The sequence below is a fragment of the Halichoeres trimaculatus genome, unplaced genomic scaffold (assembly GCF_033239565.1).
Source record: "Halichoeres trimaculatus isolate MK-OKI-2021-1 unplaced genomic scaffold, fHalTri1.1 fHalTri1_scaffold_10, whole genome shotgun sequence".
NCBI lineage: Eukaryota > Metazoa > Chordata > Actinopteri > Labriformes > Labridae > Halichoeres > Halichoeres trimaculatus.
In genome coordinates this window covers 904,815-930,046 of record NW_027437187.1, presented here as the reverse complement: position 1 = coordinate 930,046, position 25,232 = coordinate 904,815, and the positions used below count along the sequence as shown (strand labels likewise).

General features: G+C 46.9%; 1 protein-coding gene across 3 annotated transcripts in view; it reads left to right on the top strand.

Moving 5' to 3' along the window:
• mtss1la (MTSS I-BAR domain containing 2a) overlaps positions 1-24,855 on the top strand; it is a 36,426-nt gene extending 11,571 nt beyond the window's left edge. Inside the window, exons 4-15 of one of the 3 annotated variants that reach the window (XM_074677552.1) lie at positions 11,153-11,237; positions 11,417-11,508; positions 11,603-11,677; positions 13,843-14,000; positions 14,096-14,203; positions 15,272-15,369; positions 20,800-20,932; positions 21,478-21,552; positions 21,756-21,911; positions 22,845-23,021; positions 23,127-23,292; positions 23,546-24,855. In XM_074677552.1, coding sequence (XP_074533653.1) covers positions 11,153-11,237; positions 11,417-11,508; positions 11,603-11,677; positions 13,843-14,000; positions 14,096-14,203; positions 15,272-15,369; positions 20,800-20,932; positions 21,478-21,552; positions 21,756-21,911; positions 22,845-23,021; positions 23,127-23,292; positions 23,546-24,339 — 2,117 coding nt within the window. In that variant the 3' untranslated portion in view covers positions 24,340-24,855. The remainder of the gene's footprint in view (positions 1-11,152; positions 11,238-11,416; positions 11,509-11,602; positions 11,678-13,842; positions 14,001-14,095; positions 14,204-15,271; positions 15,370-20,799; positions 20,933-21,477; positions 21,553-21,755; positions 21,912-22,844; positions 23,022-23,126; positions 23,293-23,545) is intronic. The other 2 variants (XM_074677553.1, XM_074677554.1) reach the window with 2 other exon arrangements.
• Positions 24,856-25,232: the final 377 nt, after the last annotated feature.

Genomic DNA, 25,232 nt, shown 5'->3' with positions numbered 1-25,232 from the left:
CTGTGTCTCAGTGCAGGAATGAAGTTGTGTTAGTAGATCAGTGTCTCAGTGAGGCAGTAATCTGCTTGGCCTCTGTGCTTCCTGAGGTTGGCAGATGGGACGGATATCCCTACCCGCCATCTGGACGGCCTGGCATGGACGAGATGCAGCTCTGGCCTAGTGCAGGGCGAGATCAGGGGATTACTGTCCTCTGCTGCTACCCCGGCAGCGCAGCTATTTTTACGGGCATGTCAAATGATGAGAGTGTACCCATGTGACCAGCACTGACAACCATCAAGCCTGGCGTTTCATGTTCCACTGTGATGTGTATTGTACTTAGTGTGCGAGGACAGGCTTTGATCTGCACGTTACCAAGGCCTGACTTAGTAACAGGAGCTTATGGATTTTCAGTTTTTAGATTGAACACACACACACACACACACACACACACACACACACACACACACACACACAGATTATTTCCCTTTTTTTCAGCATAAGGTCTCATCTTTTGTTTTGTCCCTCAGCCGTCAGCCTTTCCACAAAGAGCACAGTTCCTTCCTTTACCCTGGAGACGAGGGGCTCGGCCTCCACGCTCGGCCTCCACGCTCGGCCTGAAGGAATGAATGTTTCCAGCAGCACGAGAAACTGGAGGCTTAGGTGTCTGGAGCTGTGATGTGAGGAGCTGACAGGGAAAAAAGGGGGGAATAATAATGTGAGGGAAAACAAATCTTCTACTCTGCATAACTTTCATTCTGAGGCTGAATACCAAGCGAAGAAGAACACAAGACTTTAGGGGAACACTGTGTTCAGCTCTATCCTGAACATGAACCCTGAGAGGGAGGGAAGGAGGGAGAACACAGGGGAGAGGGAGTCTGATGGAGGAATGTTAGGGAGGGCTGAAAAGAAGGAATGAAAGGGCTTTGGTGCTTGGTCTGAATCAGCTGAGGTGACTGATTGGAGATAGTCAGGTCTTCACTTAGAATAAAGGAGGTAATGATCAGCTGACAGACAGTATGTGGGTCCTGCCTTTCTTGATCCCAGAGGACTCATCAGGAAGATAATGTTCAAATAACTATTCAGTGAAGACTGGAAGCTTGCTGTGAAATCTGGGAGAAAGTTTATCTGTGTTTCCATCACACCTTTTACAGAATCAAAGTCATATTCCTGAAGTTTGGATAGAGTGTAATTACTCCTTGCTGGTGTTTCCATTAAGACTAGAACTGTGCACAACTTGTGTAAAATCTCATCCCACAAGATTCATTTTGTGGAATGAAGGAGGAAGGGGGGCGGGCTGCATGGTGGTGCAACAGTTAGTCCTGCAGCCTCACAGCAAGAAGGTCACTGGTTCAATTCCCAGCTTGGCCAGTGGGTCTTTCTGTGTGGAGTTTGCATGTTCTCCCTGTGAATGCTCATCAGGCGAATTGGTCACCCTAAATTGTCCGTAGGTGTGAGTGTGTGCGTGAATGGTTGTCTGTCTCTGTGTCAGCCCTGTTATTGGCTGGCGACCAGTCCAGGGTGTACCCCACCTCTCGCCCAATGACAGCTGGGATAGGCTCCAGCCACCCACGACCCTGAACAAGATAAGTGGTTTAGAAAATGAATAATTGAAAGAGGAAGGAGGTCTGTAACTATGGTAACCATAGATATCTCAAACATCTGAAGACCTGAACTGTCATTTTGATGGGTTGCTGATGTTGTCAGCCGATGAAGGCAGAGGGTGTTAGAATATTGTAACATCTGTCCGGGCACTGCAGTGATGATGACAGTGGTGATTGGTGAACACTTGTGTTTTTATTCTCTGGTCATCGTCGGCAGTGACCCACCAACTCCAAACAGGCTGGAACAAAACACTAAATGAAAATCAGAAAATCATCATTTCCAGCTCATCTACTCTTTCTCACACACACACACACACACACACACACACACACACACACACACACACACACACACACACACACACACACACACACACACACACACACACACACACACACACCTCCGCTCCTCCCTCCTGCTGCTCTCTGACCCACTCACAGCCTCCCTGATGCCTTCACTGAGGCTCAGAAACACCAGCATCTGAACACAGAACAAACAGCAGAGTTGATATCATGGGAACGTCAGAGTCTGTATGTGGGAGACATGGGTACCTTTCACATTTGGAATGATACGGTACTGATACCCTGTATCTGGCAATCAGTAACGGTACTCAACAATATCAATTTTTGGTACTTTTGTATGTTTATGTGGTAATCAATATGAATCTGTTCATTAATAAAATCTTAATTTTTTCAGTTTCTATATTCATTCTTTAATATATAAACTTGCAATGCTGTGTTCATGTGCAGTATGAAAAATCACCTACTCTTCCTTTCCCTCACAGTCCTGAGGATGTGTTCAGGTACCAAAACGTGGTACCATTTGATTTTACGTGAATTGGTATTCGGCACTACAGACAGAATTCAGTCAGTACCTATGAGAGTCCCTATCTTGGTACCCATTCCTATATGTGGGGATGTGGACATATACTAGAGACTTCTTGAAGAGGATCATGGCTGAGGAGGTGAAGGGGTGTGTGTCTGTTGTTAACCTCTGGTTATTAACGTCAGAAAAAGGTGTTTGCATTGAACTTTTGGGATAAACTTGAATATCCATACTCCAGAAAAAACATACCTTGTGAAACTTTTTTTTCAACTTAAAGAGATTTTTCCAAATGTTGGTGTTTCAACTACCATTTTTATTGCAATATTAAAGGGGATTAGTTTATTTTTATTGAATCAAAGTCAGTGAAACGACTGTCAGAAAAAGAAAGTTGTAACTTTAACAAAAACTACTACCAACAGCTCTATTCACAGAAGAGCACGGCTAGTGGAGTCACGCTAAGTTCAAACTCATGAATGAATGAATGAATGAACTAATGGGTTTATAAAGCCCAAAGATGAGCTTCATAGAAACATGATTTCATACTTACTTTTCATCAGTTGAACCTAAAAAGAGAAAAAGGGAGTAGCTGATCCTTTAGCCAATGAGCAAGCAGCAACTTCACTCCTTCATGTGTGTTCAGCCAGCCACGGCCCCTGATGCTGCATGACCCTCAGCTTTCATAGAGCCTGATCCTGAGCTTCAGCTCCACTGTGCTGTTACTATCTGGTAACAATGAGGTGCAGAGGGAGCAGCTGCTTGGACTTAGTCTGAGCCAAGTGTGGTGGTGTGAGGTGAACACACCACAGAGAGAATCACAGGATGCCACAGTAACAGACTTCCTCTGAGCAGCAGGTGGGAGGATGGAGTGAAGGAAGCACTGCTCCAGCAGCAGCAGCGGTGGAGGAGGTGGTGATGTCAGTGTTGTTTGGAGGATTGTTTGGAAATGAGCGGCGGTGCAGCCACGTTGGCAGAGCAGGAGGGGGCCAGGATGATGTGGGCTGAGATAAAGACGTCCTGACTGCAGAGGGTGTAAAGCCTGACTCATCTGATTGGTCTGGCTCCAGGGTCTGCTCCATTAAACATGAGTCATTCACAGACTGCTGTCTCACTGTCTGAGTTTTTGATCTGGTTTGCACCTTTGTGTCACACGTGGGCTCCTCTATAGCGCCCCCTGCAGCTCAGGGAGAGGTTTTTACTTTGTTCTTTTTGTCCTGAAACACGATGAAACAACTTTCCAGTGTCTCAAAAAGAACATGGTCTTGTTTTCTCCGCCTCTACTGGGATAAAAGCACATCTGGAGGTTTATTTATAGCAGCATGTATGATTCTGTACAGGAAGCTGCTCCAACAGAAGACGCCACCTCCTCCCGTCCTCTCCTCCTCCTCCTCCTCCTCCTCCTCAGTTTCATCCTAATGCTCTCCAGATCATGTTTACACCACATCAGGGCCTGTGTGTGTGTGTGTGTGTGTGTGTGTGTGTGTGTGTGTGTGTGTGTGTGTGTGTGTGTGTGTGTGTGTGTGTGTGTGTGTGTGTGTGTGTGTGTGTGTGTGTGTGTGTGTGTGTGTGTGTGTGTGTGTGTGTAAGTCTGTCTGTCTGTTTCTGTCTGTTTCTGGCTCTGAAGTAGAACTTGTGCACCGGCCAGACAACAATGGACCATGTGTGTGTGTCAAACAACTGATCCTGAGGCTGTTTCCTCTGTCTTTTATTAGACTTGTTGGAAATGACTCAAAGGCAGACACAGCTTAGAAAGCACACATGTTCCCTCAAAATTCCACCCTGACATTTTTCATTTTGTGTTTATTTACACACTGCTTGTCTGTTTTAAATGTTGTTTTTGGATTGTTTCATAAGTCTTTGCTTATGTCACTTGTTGGATGAGATTTTTTGTTTTTTTTTGGTCAGTCCTAATGTTATTCACTGTGAGTATTTCCATGGAAAATGTAAAGAGCTGCTGTTTCCTCCTTTGATAATGTGTTGTCGTTTCATGGACCTCTTTCCCTTCAGTCATAAAAAGGTATCTAAATCTTGTTCAGTCTTTTAGGGGTAGCTGAGTGTCCAGAAGGTGAGCAGACTATCTGTTCCCCACAGCCCAGTGCACTGAAACGTGTCTGTAACGTGCATTATTAGTGAATCCTGGTTCTGTCCTACCAGAGCTCATCTACCAACTCCAACCTCACCAAGCAGAGCTGACGTAACCTGGCTCTTCATTTTATTGATAGACTCTCAAGTTTGAACAGACCACTGCAGAATAACTGCTGACTGTGGGTGGCACAAACAGTTTAGCCCTTTTAGCCTTAGCTGTTTAAGCTTTTAGCTAATGTTTAACTCTTTAGCCTGTGTTTTGGCTTTTAGCTGATGTTTTAACTTTTAGTTCTTATTATAGCCTTTAGCTTGTGTTTTAGCCTTTAGCTTGTGTTTTAGCCTTTAGCTCGTGGTTTGGCCTCAAGCTCCTGTTTTAGCCCAAAGCTTGTGTTTCAGCCTTAAGCTTGTATTTCAGCATTTGACCTGTTTTAGCTTTTATTCCATGTTTTAGCCTTTAGCTCTTGGTTTAGCTTTAAGCTCTTGTTTAAGCCTTTATCGTGTGTTTTAACCTTCCGCTTGTGGTTTGGTCTTAAGCTCTTGTTTAAGGCTTTAGCCTTTAGCTTGTGTTTTAGTCTTTAGCCTGCATTTTAGCCTGTAGCTTGTGTTTTAACCTTTAGCTTGTGGTTTAACCTTAAGCCTGTGTTCTAACCTTTAGCCTGTATTTCAGCCTGTAAATTGTGTTTTAACCTTTAGCTTGTGGTTTAGCCTTAAGCTTGTGTTTTAGTCTTTAGCCTCTTTCTTAACCTTTAGCCTGTTATTTAGCCCCTGGCTTGTGTTTTCACCTTTAGCTTGTGGTTTAGTCTTTAGCCTGTGTCTTAACCTTTAGCCTGTTATTCAGCCCCTAGCTTGTGTTTTAACCTTTAGCTTGTGGTTTAGCCTTAAGCTCTTGTTTTAGTCTTTAGCCTGTGTTTTAGCCTTTAGAGGCTGGTGTGGAGTTACTATAAGACCTGTTTCCACTAAGCGGTTCAGTGCAGTTTGTCTCAATACAACATGCTTTTTGTGGAATTTCCTTTACTGTCCCGTACAATCCCATTTTTTGCTTTCCTTCTGTTGGGGTGCCAGACATACCGCCAGACCCTAGAAGGTGGAGCTTGAAACACTGCAGCCTATTTATTGGTGGAAATAATTGTCACTTCCTGTGGGACAGTGGTAATAAAGAACAACAGGTAACCCTGACATGTTTACATTGTAACAAAGAGCCACATGCCAATCACAAAGAAAGCGGATTGCTGGATGTTCTCCATTGTTGCTCTTTCTTTACTGTGTTACGTTATTGTTCTGCTGTGATGGATTTATTAGTGGGGTATGCTTCCTCTGACTCCACCACAGATACTCAGAAACAGTTTTTAGGAATAACATATTTTGTCACAGAGAAAAAACATTTTGAATGGTGTTCTACAAACAGGTCTTATAAAGTTTCATGGCTCCAGAGTGACTTTGATACAGGTGAGATGAGGTAAAATGGCTCCTATGATAGTGAAGGCGTGTGTGTGTGTGTGTGTGTGTGTGTGTGTGTGTGTGTGTGTGTGTGTGTGTGTGTGTGTGTGTGATTGAAGGAGGCGAAAACATGCTCAATAAGAAAAGAGAGAAACATTTATGTACAGCTATATAATGTGATGAAACAAAAGGTTTAATGTGTTTTCACAGGGTGGTTATTCCCCCTCTGTCCACCTCCACAGGTTCAGTCTTTAGGAAGGAGAGGAGAAGTCCTGACTGAAGCCTGACACATGGTTATGTTTCAGTTTTGTTATCAAACAGGAGAGATTTACTCTGTTAGCGAGCTGCTCAGTGCTAAATGTGTTTCACACAAACTTTGGTTTAAAGTCTCACTGATGGAAAGAGACAGACTACTCTGGCCTAGATTTCAACAACAAAGTTAGTTTGATGTGAAACACTGTCAGCATACATCAGACTGTTTACTGAACCAGATCTACATTCACTCAGTCTCTTTCAATGTGTGTCAGGCTGGGGATGCCCGGATGGATGCTGAGTGAAGCAGCCTTCACGGCCAAAGACAGTTTTAAAACCTTTTTACTTTCTGGAGTCAGACTGAATAGCTAACCCTTGTTGGAAAAGAGAGGCTGCACACTGTGCCCCAGCACTCACAGTGCTCCAGACACAGCTCCCTCTTTCATGCAGCAGGTCTGCAGACCACCTCCATCACTGGAGCCTCCAAACACCTCTCCTCTCCTCTCCTCTCCTCTCCTCTCCTCTCCTCTCCTCTCCTCTCCTCTCCTCTCCTCTCCTCTCCTCTCCTCTCCTCTCCTCTCCTCTCCTCTCCTCTCCTCTCCTCTCCTCTCCTCTCCTCTCCTCTCCTCTCCTCTCCTCTCCTCTCCTCTCCTCTCCTCTCCACTCCACTCCAGCTCTACGTGTTAATGCTCCTCCCTCTGAGACACAGCCGCAGACTCCAGCTGTGCTTTGAAGTGGTGTGTGATGAGCTGAATGTCTGATGTTTCGTCAGGGTTTGGTTTCAGGGATCTCTGATGCGTTTTCACTCAACTGGTTATGAAATGGAAAAAGTCAAGCTGTTGAGCTGTTTCTCTTTCTTCTGCACTAAGATAAGCTGTGTATGATGTTTTCTTTGCCAAAGAAACACAAACCATGTTGATATTAAAGAACTTCACACTAACGTTCATCCACTGCTCATCAGCTGCTGTGTTTGGTGGGGTAAGCGTGGACGGGTTTGTCTGGCAGTGTGTGTTGCAGCTGTGGCAGCGGGCAGACACTTCCTTTGCCCCCCGACTGACCCACCAGCTGGAGACTCCTTAGTGTGTGCCCTCTTTCATCCGGTCCTCTCCTTCTCGCTTCCCTCTGCCCCTTTTTATCCATTGCTGGCTGGGACGTGTCACTGCCACTCTGCTGCCAACGTGACCCCTGGCTGTGGTCTAACAGGTGATGTTATTCCCATCACTGAGAGGAACAGGACTTCATATTCCTGGAAGTGTTTCTGTGTGGATGTTCTGTACCTTCTGTAGCCCACATAAACACACTTTGTTGACACAGGAAGCAGAGAGAGGGAGCTACAGGTCCCACCAAATCCCGACACAGCAGATCTTAGTCCAGTTCTCTAGTCTGGAGTGCAAATGAAACCTGAGCCGAGCAGCAGGGCTCACGTGCTGAGAGAAGGGGATGGCTAGGCTGAGCTTCCACGTTGGAGACATCAGGGGACAAGGCCTGTGGATGTGGAGCTCCCAGCTCCCGGCTCCTGGCAGGAGAGCCCCCATAAAGCAGGCTATTAAACCAGCGCTCCTTCCCCGAGGAGTCAGAGGAGTTAATCAGAACCAGAGGTCTGGATGGAACCGCTCTCTAATCACTAAGACCACAGCCACATGATCTGGGATACTGGAGCTTAAGGTTCCCAGTTTAACCCAGCTGGGGGGGCTTGACCTTCCCACCAAGAATCCCACACAGAGCTGAGCTGCCGCAGCAGATCTGCTCTCTGTTTATGTTGAGAAAGGCCGTATTAAAGCAGGCGCCGTCAGCCTCTGCACCTACAGCCACAGCTCTGAATCTGAAGATATATTACTGGGTTGCGTAAGCGCTCTCCTCGGCCATGGTCCATGTTTTGCTTCATTCATGCACGTGTGGGTGTCTGCCATGAGGCCAGCACTGCTCCCTCTGAAGCCCCAGAGGGTCCACGTCTGCCAAATGATCACTTTCCCAGCTCTGAGGCACTTTTAGCTGTTTTCATGCAAAGTCAAGCACTCACGGAGAAATTGAAAAAAAAAAAGATCTCAGTGGATGATTGGCTCTTTATTCCTGCTGTAAGCCTGCAGGGAAGTGGTGGGAGCTGCTGGTGGGCTCAGCCCTGTGTCAGCGGCTTCTTGATGCATCAGTCACAGGTCAGAGTCCCGCTCCAAACCCTTTGGTGCACGTCTGCCCCCAATCTCTCCTCTCTCACTTCCTGTTTCTCTTCAGTGGTCCTGTCAATTAGAAACAAATCTCTGACTAAGCTCCATCCTGCTCCTCTCTCATCTGTTGGTCATGTGTCTGCCCGGCGTGTTGTGCAGTGTGCAGTGGGAGTGAATCCCTCCATCCCCATCCCTGTCTGCTGGAGGCTAGAGGCCAGTGCTGCTCCTGAATATGGGCAGGAAGCCTCTGGACGTCCCCAGGATTCAACTGTCAGCTGATCTCCCCTCTGGGAGGAGGAGAGGAGAAGGAGGAGGAGAAATTGGCAGGTGTGGATGGGACAGGGGAGAGTGGAGGGGGTTGGGGCTGTGACACTGGGAGGGTCTGTTAAAGAGATAAACAGGTTAGGAACATTACTCCTCCTCCTCTTCCTCCTCTCCATCCTGCTAGAGTTGATGAGAAATGCTTTTAAGAGGAGAAATGCTCGACCTGATCACTAGCGTCCTCCAGGTGCCTTTCACCTTTCTGCACACAGGTTACCTGGGTTCAGCTGCTTGTGTTGGAAAAGCCCCCCTCCTTGTGTGCATGTGTGAGCGGTCCTCTCCTGGAAACCTCTGGTCCTGTAAGACCTGAGAAGGATCAGGGGGGAGTCAGGAGTTTATGTGAGAGGAGCCAGAGTCTGTCCTCTCCTTCTATTTTTATCCCCAGCTCTGTGTATTGGTTCCACATGTTAGCTCCATCCCTCCCTGATGTGTGTGTGAGGCCGCTATGTGATACAGCTGGATGACCTCTAACCCCCTTCCCCTCCTCTTGCTTTCCATCATGCTAAGGAACACATCAAACCTCTCCCCGGGACACAGACCCTTTTAGTTACTCCACACCTGCCCAGTGAAAACATCTCTGTGAGATGGAGTCCAGGTCTGCTGGTCTGTGTGAGCTGATGTAACAACCAGCAGAGCTCACACATGACCTGTGGAGGGTTTGATTCACTGGCAGAGTGATGTGATGTGGGCTGGAGAGGCTAACCCAGTTTCTCTATCTGACAGATGAGGCACGGATCTCAGCGAACAAGCATCCTGAGCATCCCTCACTCACTTCCTGATCTCTGTCCTGTTGTACGAGTCTCTTTATGTTTCAGCCTGTGGGTCAGACTTTTGCAGATTGTTTTGTGCAGGTCAAAGCTGCTTTCTGCCTGTCTGCCTGCCTGCCTGTCTGTCTGTCCGTCTGTCTGTCTGTCTGTCTGCCTGTCTGCCTGCCTGTCTGTCTGTCTGTCTGCCTGCCTGCCTGCCTGCCTGTCTGCCTGCCTGTCTGTCTGTCTGCCTGTCTGCCTGCCTGCCTGCCTGTCTGCCTGTCTGTCTGTCCGTCTGTCTGTCTGTCTGTCTGCCTGTCTGCCTGTCTGCCTGTCTGCCTGCCTGTCTGTCTGTCTGCCTGCCTGCCTGCCTGTCTGTCTGTCTGTCTGCCTTTCTGTCTATCTGTCTGTCTGTCTGTCTGTCCGTCTGTCTGTCTGTCTGCCTGCCTGCCTGCCTGTCTGTCTGCCTGCCTGCCTGTCTGTCTGTCTGTCTGTCTGCCTGTCTGCCTGCCTGTCTGTCTGTCTGTCTGTCTGCCTGTCTGCCTGCCTGCCTGCCTGTCTGTCTGTCCGTCTGTCTGTCTGTCTGTCTGCCTGTCTGCCTGTCTGCCTGCCTGCCTGCCTGTCTGCCTGTCTGCCTGTCTGTCTGTCCGTCTGTCTGTCCGTCTGTCTGCCTGTCTGTCTGCCTGCCTGCCTGCCTGCCTGCTTGCCTGTCTGTCTGTCTGTCTGTCTGTCTGTCTGTCTGTCTGTCTGCCTGTCTACCTGTCTGCCTGTCTGCCTGTCTGCCTGTCTGTCTGTCTGCCTGTCTGTCTGTCTGCCTGTCTGCCTGTCTGCCTGTCTGTCTGTCTGCCTGTCTGTGTCTGGCCCTGCATGTGTTGTGTGTTTAGGAAACAGGGAGAACAGGAAGGCCAGAGCAGGCAGGGAAGAATAGAGGGATATCCCCTTTCAGAGCTCCCTCCTTTTCCCTCTAGGATAGAGGGGTGAAACCTCGGGCTGGGTGGGGGGTTGGTAAATCACTCCACCTGTCCACACGTACACATGAACACATTTGTTGTGTATGTGCTGTAATAACCATTAGCACAGATAGTGGCTCATCCTGACACTGCAGTTTGACTGCTTCTGAAAGACGTTCTCGCTTTTCCTCGGTGTGTGTGTGTGTGTGTGTGTGTGTGTGTGTGTGTGTGTGTGTGTGTGTGTGTGTGTGTGTGTGTGTGTGTGTGTGTGTGTGTGTGTGTGTGTGTGTGTGTGTGTGTCCAGAGACCCTCAGATTAGCCTTATGTGGCCCAGATTACAGCAGGATCAGTGCAGCCACATACCCCAGCCGTCAGTGAGGCGGTGGGACAGTCTGGGCTTTGGGGGCTGAAATCCACGTTTTTAATTACAGAGAGGAAAAGTACAGTAACCCGTTCACACAAGCTGTTGTTTACGCAGCTCTGTGATTCGCACGCCATCTTCAAGTGTCAGAGGGAAATCATGTGTGGTGAAGGGGGGAGGAGGGTTTTTTAATTTCAGGCCTCGTCGTGTCACATTTGCTGTCCCCAAAAGGAACAGGAAGTTTCTCTTCTGTGTTATAGTCTGCTCTGCTCCCCCTTGTGGCTGCAGCTGGAAACACCTCTCCCATTAATTACTTTGTCAGGAGAGGATTAGAGCTTTCAGACCCCCTCCTCAACGTCTCCTCTCAGAATGTGAGGTTGATCTGTCAGCCTCTCGTATCACAGGTGATAATTTATTCCTCTTGTCTTCTCCCAGGTGCCACCAGGGACGTGGGCTCCGCTCTGACCAGGATGTGCATGCGCCACCGTAGCATTGAGGCAAAATTACGCCACTTTACCAAGTATGTGCCCCTTCCCCTGTTCTTTCATTTTTACCCCTCCACTGTAATTTTCTCCCCTCCTGCCTGGAGGGGATTATAGTGAGCTCAAGACCCTTCTCCTCTCACACTGCCATCTCCACTGGGTGGGTTTGTGGTGTGGAAAGAGAGTAATGCTTTACTTTGCGTCCGTGTTGCTTCAGCGCTCTGATGGAAGGCCTGGTGATGCCACTCCAGGACCGGATAGAGGAGTGGAAGAAGACGGCCAACCAGCTGGACAAAGACCACGCCAAAGGTGAGCAAGTGTGAAACACAAGCAGGGACCAATCCCCTCACAGCGGCGTGGTTCGGACAGGGTCTGAAATGTGCTTTGGTTGTGCTCTCTGCAGAATACAAACGATCACGTCAGGAAATCAAGAGGAAGTCGTTGGACACTATCAAACTGCAGAAGAAGGCAAGAAAAGGTGAGACATCCTCTGTGACTGTGGGTAGCTGTGCTGCAGATTGATATGACGCCATCTGGAGGAAAGAGTCTGACACAGCAGCTGCAGTGAATCCAGAAGCCTGGCAGAGTGTCAGAGGCTGTGGATGATTGATCAGTGTCTGTCCCATAAATCAAAGACAAGATCCTCTTCCTGGCTGTTCTGGGATTTTCCTCTAACGCTGCTTGTTATCAGCTGAAGTCAGGTTGCTTATTAGCATGTGATGTTTCCTGCTTTACTGACACTAACTCTGCCTGTTCCTCTGTCTCTCCTCCCCCCGCCTGCTCCAAACACTCTCCTCTCTTCATATCTTACTATCCTGGCCGTAGAGCTTCTAGGTATGTTACAACCATCATCCAAACCCAGCCTGCCAATCAAAGAATAGCCCTGGACGTCTCAGCGTTGCTGGGTCATTTTTAAGCATCAGATAGAGCAGGAGTCTGCAACCTGCGGCTCTGGAGCCTCATGCGGCTTTTTGACTCCTTTGCAGTGGCTCCTTGTAGCTTTGAAATAATATTAAAATACAGGTTTTTTAAAAAAAAATTCTTACAGAGGGAATTAATGAAAACAACACAGACTCTAAGCAAAATCATAATTTAACATTTTGTACTTAAATGCATCACCCCTTGAAATAAAGCTTTTATTTTTTTGTGTTTTTTTTTCAATTTTTCATTTTTTTTTTATTTAATTTTTTTTGAGAGTTTTGCAGATTAAGAAAAATAATTCCCTTTTTTTTTGGGGGGGGGGGGGGATTTAACAAATTATTGATTTTTGCATATATATTAAATCTATCACATTACAAATTCCTTTTTTTCCTTAAATTTGCAAATTTATTGAACCCCCCCCCCCCCCCAAAAAAAAAAAAAATTACATTTACAATTTCATTAACATAAAAGCTTATATAATTGTTGAACAGATTATAGCTTTTTTGTCTTAATGTGAAGATAAAGTAGATTTTGTGGCTTCTGGATGACTTTCATCCACGTGAGCTGAGGCAAAATGGCCCTTTCGAAAGTAAAGGTTGCAGACCCCTGAGATAGAGCGTTACATTAGCAGTTATATGTGTGACATCAGGCTGGTCTGCAGGATTACCACATGAAGGAAGTTGTTTTTCCTCTCAGCCCTCACGTACCCCCTTTCCATCAGTGCTCATTCAGTGCTGGTTCAAGGAGCCAAGCTGGAGCTGCATCATGTGTCACAGTAAACGTCAGTTTGTCACTGCATGCGTAGCCAGGGGAGGCGGCGTCAGCTGTGGACACTCGGGGCAGGGGGCAGCAACAAAGTTGGCACTGGGCGTGATAAAAATAAGCAAAGATTTATTCTACTTAATTTCTCATGTCTGTCTGCTACACTGAGTGTGTTGGTGTGTGTGTGTGTGTGTGTGTGTGTGTGTGTGTGTGTGTGTGTGTGTGTTTGTTGGTGTGTGTGTGTGTGTGTGTGTGTGTGTGTGTGTGTGTGTGTGTGTGTGTGTTTGTTGGTGTGTGTGTGTGTGTGTGTGTGTGTGTGTGTGTGTGTGTGTGTGTGTGTGTGTGTGTGTTAAACCCGCATGATAGAGGCAGCCGTGAAAAGCAGATCAACATAAGATGTCTTCATGAAAATCCTGAGCTAGCTCCTGTCAGTGTTAAAGATCATTCTAGATCAAACACCATGAAGATGTTCTGCAGGGTTAGGACTTTGACCTGGCAGCTTGGTTTTGTTTAAATCCAGAACTTTCCATCCTCATGATCACCATCATGCTGTTTCCTCCTCCATCCTCAGTGTCTGTTAGCGTCATGTTGCCATTCCATCTTTAAAGACTTGAAGCATTTTATCGCTGTGTGTCTGATTGATTCAGCTTCAGGACCAGTTGCTCTTCATCGCCTCATCATGGCTTAAATGTTCATGTTCACGTTCATGAACCCACGTGGTGTTAGTCAGCGCAGTGACCTCCAGCACAGGGAGAGTTTATCACGATGTGTCCTAATCATCTCTCATTTCTCATCCTGTCTGTCCTCCCTGCTCTGCGTTGGCTTCCCTCCTGTCATCACCACCCACCCTTTGGATTCACTCCTTCATTCCTTCTCTCCTCTCTGTCTCCTCTCTCAACTCCTTCACTCCTCCTCTCCTTCCCTCCCCTGCGTCTCCTCACCCCTGCCCTCCTCCCACAGGCCGGGGGAACTTGCGTCCCCAGCTGGACAGTGCCATGCAGGATGTGACCGACTTGTATCTGTTGATGGAGGAGACGGAGAAGCAGGCGGTGCGCAGAGCCCTCCTGGAGGAGAGGGGGCGCTACTGTTCGTTCATTAACCTGCTGCAGCCTGTGGTGGTGAGACAGATGAGGCCTTTGTGTGGCTGAGAAACAAACTGGGAGTTTGTTGATGTGGTGTTTTTCTGATTCAGACTGTCTGCTCTTTCCCCCAGAACGTAGAGATTGCCATGCTGGGGGAGATCACACACCTCCAGGCCATCGTTGATGACCTCACTGTGCTGACCGAGGACCCACACAAGCTGCCTCCAGCCAGTGAGCAGGTAACACTGCTGTAGTACAGCTGATCTGACGCATTATTGGTCAGCTTTTTAACAGGACAAGCTCATTTTCTTTAACATGTATCCATAAAAAAAAAAAAAAAACTGTCAATTATTAGGTTTTAAAGAATCATTCTCTGTTTTCATCCTGAGTCATAACTTTCTGTGCAAAGCCTGAATGATTGTCCTAAAACTGTTTCCAAGGATCTGCACAGCACCTCATTTTACCGTGAATCCACACCATCTGCTGCAGAGAATCCTAAACAAATGCACTGTGTCCTCCTGTTTGAGTAACACTTTTTAATGCGGAGCAGCTGTTTAAAGACGACAGGAAGCTCTTCCTAAAAATAAAACCACACAGAAGTGACTTTCTTAGAGTCTGCAGACCTAAACCAACAGATGGGCTGTGGGAGTTTATTAGTGATGTGTTTTTACAGCTTAGATGGCAGGATCTAAAATAAAACATTTAATTCAAGTTTTGTGAAAGTATCTGACGTTATTATTGAAATGATGGGGTTAGTGTTGACATGCATCTCTGCTGCTGGACACAGATTGGTCAGGCATGTGGAAATGACTCATGCCACAGTCAGAGATGATAAATATATCTGCAGCACCTTTCGTATCAGAGCAGCTGCATTTGTGGGCAGACACAGCTCATGTCTGTGATGTGAGATCACAGAGGGAGGGTCATGGATGAGGGTTGATTAAATCACCTGAGAATGAAGATGGAGTCAGCTTAAAAGGAGAACAGAGGCGACATCTGCAGCTGCTGATGGAAAAGAACTGGTCATCACGGTGTAGCTCTCTGTTGCTTTGTTCTCCATCATGTAACAAACATTGTGAGTGAGTAGCATGGTTTGAATGCTGCACTGCTGGGTGAATAACATGGCTTCGTCTCCTGGAACAAATCTCTATCATGGTCTGTTCAGCGGTCAGTGACGTCCACGCCTGCTGCTGCTCTGCTATGCTGCTGCTCTGCTCTGCTGCTGCTGCTCTGCTGCTGCTGCTCTGCTGCTCTGCGGCTCTGCTGCTGCTGCTGCTGAGTGATACGTGTTGGTTTTGTGTTTGCAGGTGATCCGGGACCTAAAGGGGTCTGACTTCAGCTGGTCCTACCAGACACCCCCATCCTCTCCTAGTAGCACCGGCTCCAGGAAGAGCAGCATGTGCAGGTATCTTGATGATGATGACAGGTTTTGAATCATAATTAGTCGGTTATGTGATGTTCATACAGACCAAACATCATTTTCAGATGGGCTGTCCTCCTGGTTGTCCCTGCTGAGAGCGTGTGCTCAATAAAACAGGGACAACCAGGAGGAAAACATACAGACTCAGAGAGTGTTTCACCCTGAACCCTGTTAGAGGAAGGATTAGATCTGACATGGATTATCAGAGGAGCAGGGTGAATGTGTGGGAGCCTTTTTCCAAGAGAAGTTTGGACCACTAAATATACAACCAATCATCAGGAAACCTTATTAATAGAAAGGAGTGCTGGTTTAGCCATCTGTTACTGCATCTCACTAAAAGCATCACTTCATGAGGGAATTTAATGGGAAGTTAAAAGATGAAATCGAAAAGAAGCAGATCATTCGGTACATTATTTATTAAGCAGGATTTGGTGACTGTTAAATAGTGTAAGTCATATAAATAAAACACAGAGACACAGTGAAATCAGGAGTGTTAATTCAACACACACAGGCCCTCATTTATCAATCTTGCGTGGGAATTGGCGCAGATCTGGGTGTAAAAACAATCCTATGACAACGTTCACGTGTGTTTTATGAAATGTGCGTACCAGGGCCAATCACTGCCTGATCAGCTCTTGATAAATGTGGCGGCTGAAAACAATCTGATTTACATAACACGCCCCTAAATATTCAAGGTTCAGCTGGCTGAACCCACAGAATTTATTTGACATGGAGGGACGCATTACGGGGAAAAGTGAACTTCTCCGTGCTGATCATCAACAACGCCATAGCAACAGAGGTAGAGAGGAAATGACGCTGTGTTGTTTGGCAGTTGGAAAAGTGGCGTCAGAGCAAATCAGAAAAAACTCATCTGCAAGGAAGTCACTGCAGTGATTCAGCAGCGTGGATGTGACAAAGTAAAATACAGCAGAGTTTTATACATTTGATTTACACAGCCTTTGTTTATACCTTGATTAATTCATCTGTGATGTCTGACTGTTAGAAGCCACAATATTATTAATTGTTTCCGTTCAGGTCCAGAAAGGTGGAAAGTTGTCTTTTAAAGATGTGTTTGGGCTCTGAAAGAAGCTGCAGACTCCAGCCTGAACCTGTCACAGACTGAAGAGGGAGTGGAGCTGGAGTGTGTCGATTGTCCACAATGACACACCGCTAGACTGGAGTTTTATGATTATTGGTACCACGAGACGAGCACATAGGTTGTGATCTCATGTAAATGAACATCTTCTGTTAATAACTAGTCACTTTTTTATGTGCTGTCACATGTTATCTGACGGTTATTGTGCCACAGTCGGCAGCAGTAAGGGCCTTACCTGGGTGGAGGACCGCCCTGTGTCTTGACGAACAGCCAATCAGATCCTCCAGCTCAGCCCAGGTGTAATTTTTTTGGGTCTGCTTGACTTTTTTGTTCCATAATGCTCAGAATCTTTCAAATAATGTAGAATGACTGTCTTACTGCGTCCAGCCTCAGCAGCAATGGCACGCAGTGAGAGGCCTCGCTTATGCAGCTTGACGATGTGACTACGTTAAAGAAGAGACAGCTTCTTAGCTTTAGCCATCAGGAGGGCATGACAGTGTGAATGCCTGACAGAAAATGAACATTTGGAGCAGATTTTGGCTTTAATAGCCTGTGGTCTTAAACTTTTGATCAGGTGATAAACAACCTATTTCATTTTTTTTTTTTTTGATTACAAGTTCCAAGTTCTGTCACACTCCCTCTTCTTGCTTTTGCATATTGTAGCTCTACATAAAACCTCATTATGGGCCAAATGTGCAAAATGCATGTTCTAGCTATTTTTCAACTGGTCTTTTGATCAGGTCTGTACCTTACCCCGTTGCGTTGTATTCAGTAAAAAGTTATTAAACAAAGAAAATTTCTTCCAAAACAAACACAGGCCTGGTTAAAAGTCACAGACTCCGGTCCAGAAAGTGTCAAGGCAGTCACATTAAAACAGATCCTCCTCACAGCAGTTTTTAATACACTAAAGAGAGTCAATTTAAAACCCTGAATTCTATCTCAAACATCATTTTTTCTACAAGTCCATAACATAAAATAACAGGGAACATCAGAATTGAAAAAATCTGTACAATGACCTCGTCCATAAAATACCTCTTAGGCACAGGTAGTCCATACCTGCTGTTCCCTCCTCCCTCACAGTTTCAATAGTTTTTGTGTTTACAACTAACTTTGATCTGCACTGGTAACTCTGTGGTAAATTCTCAGACACCTCCTGCTTCAGGAGAGGGATGACGAGGCCCTGCTTTCACACTCCGTATTCAAACTGAAAATCAAATGAGGAGGAACCAGAGCACAGCGGAACAATGCAACGAGTGCATTAAAAACAGATGATATTCCTGTTGTTTGTTCTGGATGTTTAAAGTGACACTGCCTGGTGGTGTGTGCTGTCATCAACACTGTGAAATTCCTCCCACAGTGGTTTGGTTTCACACCAGCATAGAGTTAGAATCATTAGAACCAACACCAAGACCTCAACTCTCTAAACGGGCCCAACTGGAATTCAAACCCTGGAGGTTTTGCCGTGTTCCCTCGCTCATGCTGCACCTGTGTTCATGCATGTTGGTGTCTTTTTGCACAGTGTTGTTGATGGTTTATTCAATGCATGCTCAGAGTTGCTGTTTTTTGTGTGAGCTTCTTTTCACTTGGCAGAAATAGATTTAACTAAAACATGTTGTCATGAGAACACAACCAGACGACTTGTCCCTCACACACACACACACACACACACACACACACACACACACACACACACGCACACACACGATCAGGTGCTGTCATTGTGCGCTGCTAGGCGTATCTTGCCAGCGTCTCAGCTCTAGCTCCTGGCAGATTTGCAGTTCTCAGGCTTCTTACAGCCAGATTAGGTCCAAAGCTGTGAAACATCACAGCCCGACAGCTGTGAGCCTGCACAACAAGCAGAATCTGCATCTTTATAGTCCAATGATGAGGCTTCATCCGTTTATTTATTTTTAGTCCAGTGTTTACGGTGCAGTCCGGGACATGAGTGTGCAGATGAACCTTTTCAGAGCTGTGTTCAGAGAATATCAAACCCTGTGATCGCAGCTCTTCACCTCACCGTGCTGTGGGAACAGAGTGACTCATGTTTTAACCAATCAACACTGCAGCCTGTTAGAGAGATCTCTATCCATTCACGGTGTAACCACTGACTTGTGTTCTCATTTTAAAGCTCATTGCAGTAAGAAATCACAGCACGCTGATGTTTTTAGGACAGAAAATTACCAGTCAGGAAAAGCTTATTCCTCCCAAACGTTCGTGGCTTCAGCCTAGCTGCTGCATTCTTCAGTTTATCCAGCCAGCCTGAAAAAAAGTTTTTTAATAAGCTCAAGTTCATAGAAAACTCTCCTTGCAGAGAGACATGCAGTCTAAGTCTGTTGTGAGCAGAAAATAAAGAAATAAAACCCAAAGATTACAGGATTTTCCGTGTACAACAGCTCTCTGCTCCAAAATAATAAGAAACTGTGATGGAGAGACAAAGAGTTGTGCACAGAATGGAGAGAAAGAAGAGGACTGAGAGTTTCTCACAGGCTCAGGGGAGAGATGGAGAGGACAGAAGAACAGTGTCTGCTTCTGAATGATTTAAGGTTATTTAATTTGTCATATTTAATTTGGAAATCCTCCTTAAGCCCTACCCCAAAGGACAGAGATTAAGGCTGGACGACTACTTCAGATATATTCTGGAGGAGGGACACACACACACACACACGCACACACATCCTTGGTGCGTGGGTGACAATGAGAAGCGGCACTGAGTGAGAATGACAAAAAGCCCAGAGACAGCTGTTCAGAGGGAAAGCCTAATCAAAGAACGAAGGGCTAACTTGCTAATGCTCTTTGAAGCACCAAATTTAGAAGAATGGCATCATTTACAATCTTCAAGCTCAAAGCCTGCACAGCTCCAGAGTCTCTGATCTATATTTCATTCAGCTTCTCTGTTTTCAGCACAGCCTACGCTTAAATTCCCCCAAAACAAGTTTCAGAACAAAACAGAGGGAGAAAATCTGGATCCACATCATGTTTGACATGCTAACTGTGAATTCAGCCTTAGTGGAAACAATGAAAGGAGAGCAAAACACTCTATTTAGTCCTCATGAATAGCTGTGTGTCTATTTGCTCTTAACTGTCGATGAGATGCACAGGGGAAATGAAACGAAACACAAAGAGAGGGGAAATGATGGACACAGACACAGACTGATGGCAGCCATGACGCCCGACCTTTCACATTACGATGGGCAGACCGCTCCTCCTGAGGCTCCAGTCAGGACACAAGATTCTTTCCCTGGCATACCACGTTTAGAAAGGTGTCATTGAATAAGACTCACTCCTGCAGGTGATTCTGAGCCTTGTTGTCCACAAACACACCATCCTCTGGATGCAAGAGCTACTGCAGTGATTCTGCTCATAAGTATGACACTCTGCACATGTAACAAGTTGAGCTAGCATGCCGCTCTTGCCTTCATTGTGTGCCTTTCCATAGGTTGCACACACACTGCACCTCCTTTGCACCCCTGTTCGTTGTGGGTGTGTGGTTATCTCAGCACCTGGCGTGAGAGGAACTTCCTCCTGCAGCTGTGAATGATGAATGATCCAAAAGTCAACTTTTGGATCCATATTTAATAAAAAGGTTCCTCTTTTCTGAAAAGTTTCTCACAGGAGCGTGCGACTTAAGCTGACAGGGAAATCATTTCAGGGGTATACGCTGTGTAATTCTTTAAAAATCCTTTTCTAGTTGAAAACTCTCAAGAGAAACATTTGGTTGAAGTGTCTCATAGCTACTCTCCTCTTATAAGGCTTCTTTTAACAGTTAAAGCAGGGGTATCATGTTTTTTGAAGTCTTTATTCTGTCCCTCTGGTGCCCCCAGTCGTATCTTTACATCTTTACTAGCTCAAATAAAATTCCTATTTTTCTCTCTCTTGTGTTTTAGGAAGCTCTAATTTCAGCCTCCCTCTGAAGTACTTTGTTATAGCTGCTGTCTATTTAAGGCTCCTCACTCCAAAACCCCCTTGCCTCTGATTGGTCAGCCCTCTGGAGCTTTATAGTCATGTAGTTTTATAGTTGAAAAAATACTAACTTCAGTAGTTCCATTTACTCACTTTTTGCCTTTTACCTAAAACATTACCAGTCTAATCCCACAGAAGGGCATGCAGGTTAAAATTTCACACTGGTATTAGATCGGTATGGGTCGGTACCCAAAGTCCAGGTGTTGGTATCTGTATTGGAACCAGAGATGTTGGACCAGTGCATCCCTAATGTCAATAAGCGCCCACAAATGAACACCTTTGGTTGGATTTTCCCAGCATCATCTGTTGTACGTAGGTATTGTCTTTGTTTCCATCCTGATGTGGTTTCCTGTCTTCAGTCTCCTTCAGATGCCCTCAGCAGGAGCCCATCGACTCAGCAGCGTCTCCTCCCACGACTCAGGCTTCGTGTCCCAAGACGCAAACACCCACTCCAAGCCTCCGTCACCCATGCCCTCGGATATCACCAGCCAGGTACCAGCCTCAGAATCAGCAGCTTTACCCAGCAGTCTGAAGACTCATATCAGAGAGGAGACAAAGAGGATCTACATAAATCTCTCTGTTTAACAACACTGCCTCTCCATCTGCCAGCTTTAATATTTACTCATTTGCATTTCAGTTATAAACCTTGTTCACAATAAGCAGACACAGCTCTGTGTTTTCCCAGCAATAAGCTTTGCCAGTTGCACATGTTGAGTTTTTTTATCCCGCTGGGCTGATGGAGTTATTCAGACTCTCACGGTCTGAGCATATTGCAGCGTACAGAGCCCACTGTGCAAACCAGCTGATGCAATGTTCCTCTCTGAATAAAAGATCTAACTGGATACTTTATTTTCAATCCGAGGTATTGCATATAGATCCCCCCCAGAGCTGAAAATAACCACATGAGCTCATCAACACTCCTCTCCAGCTCTCACCTGCTGCACCTCTATCACCTCTACATCTCTCACTCACACACACACACCTCTTTACATTTTCTCCTCCATCCCTCTGTTTTTACTCCATCTTCCCTTTCCCAGAAATCAACAAGCTCTGCCTCCTCTGAGGCCTCAGAAACCTGCCAGTCTGTCAGCGAGTGCAGCTCTCCTACAGCGGTTAGTACTGCATGCATCTTAACAATCTACCTGTGATGGACACACACTCACACACACACACACACACACACACACTGTGCACTGTGTGTTATCTATAGCCTAAAGAGGCCTGTGGGCTCCACTCCACAGCCTCGGCGCGCTGTGACGTGGGCTCTTCATGGATGTGGAGCACTCTGACTCAGACTTGTCTGTCCGTTCCGCAGTTTGGCTCATGCTCATCCTTCGGTACCTTCCGCCCTGCTTTCTCTCACACTGGCACCATCCGGCCTCTCTCTGTCATACTTCCTGCGTCCCCCACATTTAACCACTCCCCTGGATCCAACACCCCCTCACCCACATCAAAGGTTCCTAGCTGGAAGGTTTGTTTTTCATTTGCAGTTTGACTTTTGCTTTCTCTCTCTTTTTCAACCTCTGTTGCTTCTTTGCTTCTTGTGTTAACTGCTTCATTAAGACTGACCTCACAGTCACCAGTTTCTGCTGCTCCTCGAGCTCAGTTTGTTCTCCAACGAGCCAAACCGAGCTGGCTTCATCGCTTCTTTAAACTTAAGCCACGTTTCCACCAAGCAGGCTGGTTCGGTTTGTCTCAGTACAGCGCGGATTTTCTGACATTTCCACTGACTTATCCCGGGACAGATCCCCAAATAACCAAGACGAGAGCTGTCCCACTTTTTGGGACCCTTCCGTATGGGTGCCAGACTGAACCGATCCAATATTGGAAGGTGGAGCAACAACACTGCTGATCGTTGATTGGTCAAAAGAATCATCACTTACCCCGTGACAGCAGCTGTATTTCTCCTGGTGGCACACAGACTTCTCTGAAACAAAGCTTGATTGTTCTTTGTATCAAAGAGCTACATGACAATCACAGGGAGGACGAACTGCTGCATTTCTTCCATCCGAGCTCTTTGTTTACTGTGTCGCGTTTTTCTTCTTTGTTGGATTTATTAGCGGGGTAAGCTATGTCGCGCTGCTACGGTGTTGCGCTATTGTTTAACAGCTGCGGCTTTCGGCATCCGGCTTACACGCCACCTACCACAAGAGGGCACAGTTTGCTATGGAAACACAAACGGGATCAGGCTTAACTGTTACAAACCGTGCCAAACCGTACTGAACCAAACCAGACTGCTTGGTGGAAACACGGCTTTAGATAGCCTGATGGTCCATATCTGCATCTGACCAGTCCATGAGCCAAACCAGCAGCCTCAGTGTTGAGCATGGCTGTTGGATGGAAAACACTGGAGGTGCATGCTGGGAAGAGGCTCTCATTGTCCTGTCTGCTTCTGCTGCTGCAGGACTGGGCCAAATCGAGTTCCTGTGAGCCATCTTTGGCAAGCACTCTGCACCGCAGGAGAGGGTCAGTGGAGAAGATGAGAGAACTTGAAGCCCCGCCCAGTCCACTGGGGTATTCTGTGATGCAATCAGATGATCCACACCAAGGGAGGATTGGCCCGGGAACCATAGGAGCCAAGGTAAGAGTGAAAATGTAAATTTCAGTGTTCACGTTTGCCTGCGTGGACTGCGTATATATGTCTGTGCTGATCTTTGTGTGTGTGCGTGTGTGTGTCTGTCTCCAGCATGGCGAGCCGCTCTCCCCAGCAGCCAGCACTCTTGCTATGGTTCTGACCCGAGGTCTGAGTATGGAGCAGCAGAAGAGCAGCAGAGACTCTCTGCAGTACTCCAGCGGGTACAGCACCCAGACCAATACCCCATCATGCTCTGAGGACACCATCCCTTCTCAGGGTAACACACACACACTTACACACACTCACACACACACAGGAGGCCATGTACAGCTCAGATTCACCACCTTTTGATAGAAATGCTTGCTGGTCTGAGCTGTAATTGGGAAAGCAAAGCGATCACAGCTTTCAGTGCTTCATGACTGTAATTTATTCTGCACCAAAGCTTATTAGCTGAAAATAAATAATCAAAAGGATAGTTTAAGTGCTTTATGTAGCGTAAAACTCCTCTCACTACTCTCTGTCTCCTCTAGGTTCTGATTACGAGTGCTACTCTCTGAACGGGGACGCTGACAGTGAAGGACAGGCAGACTTTGATAAGTCTTCCACCATCCCGCGGCACAGTAACATCGCTCAGAGCTACCGCCGCATGATCCAAACCAAGAGGCCGGCCAGCACAGCAGGTCTGCCTGCAGGGAAGAGCCCACATGGGACCCCGAACGGCTCAGGGGGGAGCACCTCTGGAGTCATCACCTCAGGGACTGCCACCATCCGCAGGACACCTTCCTCCAAAACTGGAGTGAGACGCACACCGTCTACGTCGGGCCCCATTCCGATCAGGCCCCCCATTGTACCAGTGAAGACCCCCACTGTGCCAGGGTCCCCAGGGTACGCCAGCCCGTCCCAGCAGCGTGCAGACAGCGAGGAATTTCTCTACAGCGACGACCCTGCAGCTGGGGATTACATGAAGGCGTCGCCAAAGAGGATGAGCCTGCCTGATACCTCATGGGGGTGTGGAGGAGGGGGGGTAGACAGGACTGGTTATACCCAGCAGGCCCCCCTCTGTGCTGAGGAGGACCCCCTACTAGCTGCCAACCGCCACAGCCTGGTGGAGAAGATAGGAGAGCTGGTGGCCAGTGCCCACGCCCTGGGTGAGGGTCACTTCCCCTTCAGCAGCTCTCCGCTGGGGGAGGCCGCTCTGTGCGCCCCTCAGGGGCCGTCCTCTGTGGCACAGGAGGACTTGGATATGCTGAAGACTATACGGCGCGGGGTGAGGCTCCGTAAGACGGTGACTGATGACAGGTCTGCTCCCAGGATCCTGCGGTAGCTGAGGGGGGGTGGGGGGTGGGGGGTGAGAAAGCTGTGTTCTTACTCTCAGACTGAAGCTTGGTAGTAAAACAGCAGCACTCATGGACTGAGGTACAAACTAAGAGGATGTAAAGTGAGGGGGTGAAGGCCAGTTTTCTGAGTGACCCTGGACAGTGATAAGTCACTTCCTGTCATGTATGTAACGCGTACGTATAAAGTAATCCATATTTTTGGTTTTGATTCTTCTCCTGTCTTTAGTTCTGTCTCTTTCCCTCTGCTCCCAGTGTGACCAGTTGGTGCTGTGACCTACTGTTGTGGCTGCCATAGGGCTGGGGGGCTCCGTGTCTTTGTTCTTATGAGTCTAATATAAAGTGTGTGTCTCTGTTAACACGGCCTCCTGTGGGTGCAGGCTGCTCTGTGTGTTGTTTCTCATCTTTACTGTATTACTGTTTGGGTTGGTGAGCTGGAAAGCTGCGCTGTAACTCATGTAAAATAGGAGCAATATGGCAGTGTTTTTATTGCTGTAGTGTTCTGTCAATATATTCTGCAATTAAACAGCTTTTTACTGTTAAACGCTTCTCCTGTCTGTGTCCGATAAAGTCCTCTCTGATAGATCTGAAGTTTGCTCTGTGTGTGTGTGTGTGTGTGTGTGTGTGTGTGTGTGTGTGTGTGTGTGTGCAGGGAGGAGGCTGCAGTGTGCGTTCCTGTTTGTACTGATACTTACTAAGAGTCGTTCAGCATGTCTGAAATATGAGTTTAGTATTTCCCCAGACCTTATGAGCTTTTATATCTTCATGATGCCCTCCACTGAAGAATTCTGAAACTGTAGTTTTATTTCCTCTCTTTATTTCCCATCTTCAGATTTTACACTACAGTTAAAGCCTTTTATATTCTATAAATCTTCTGCTACAT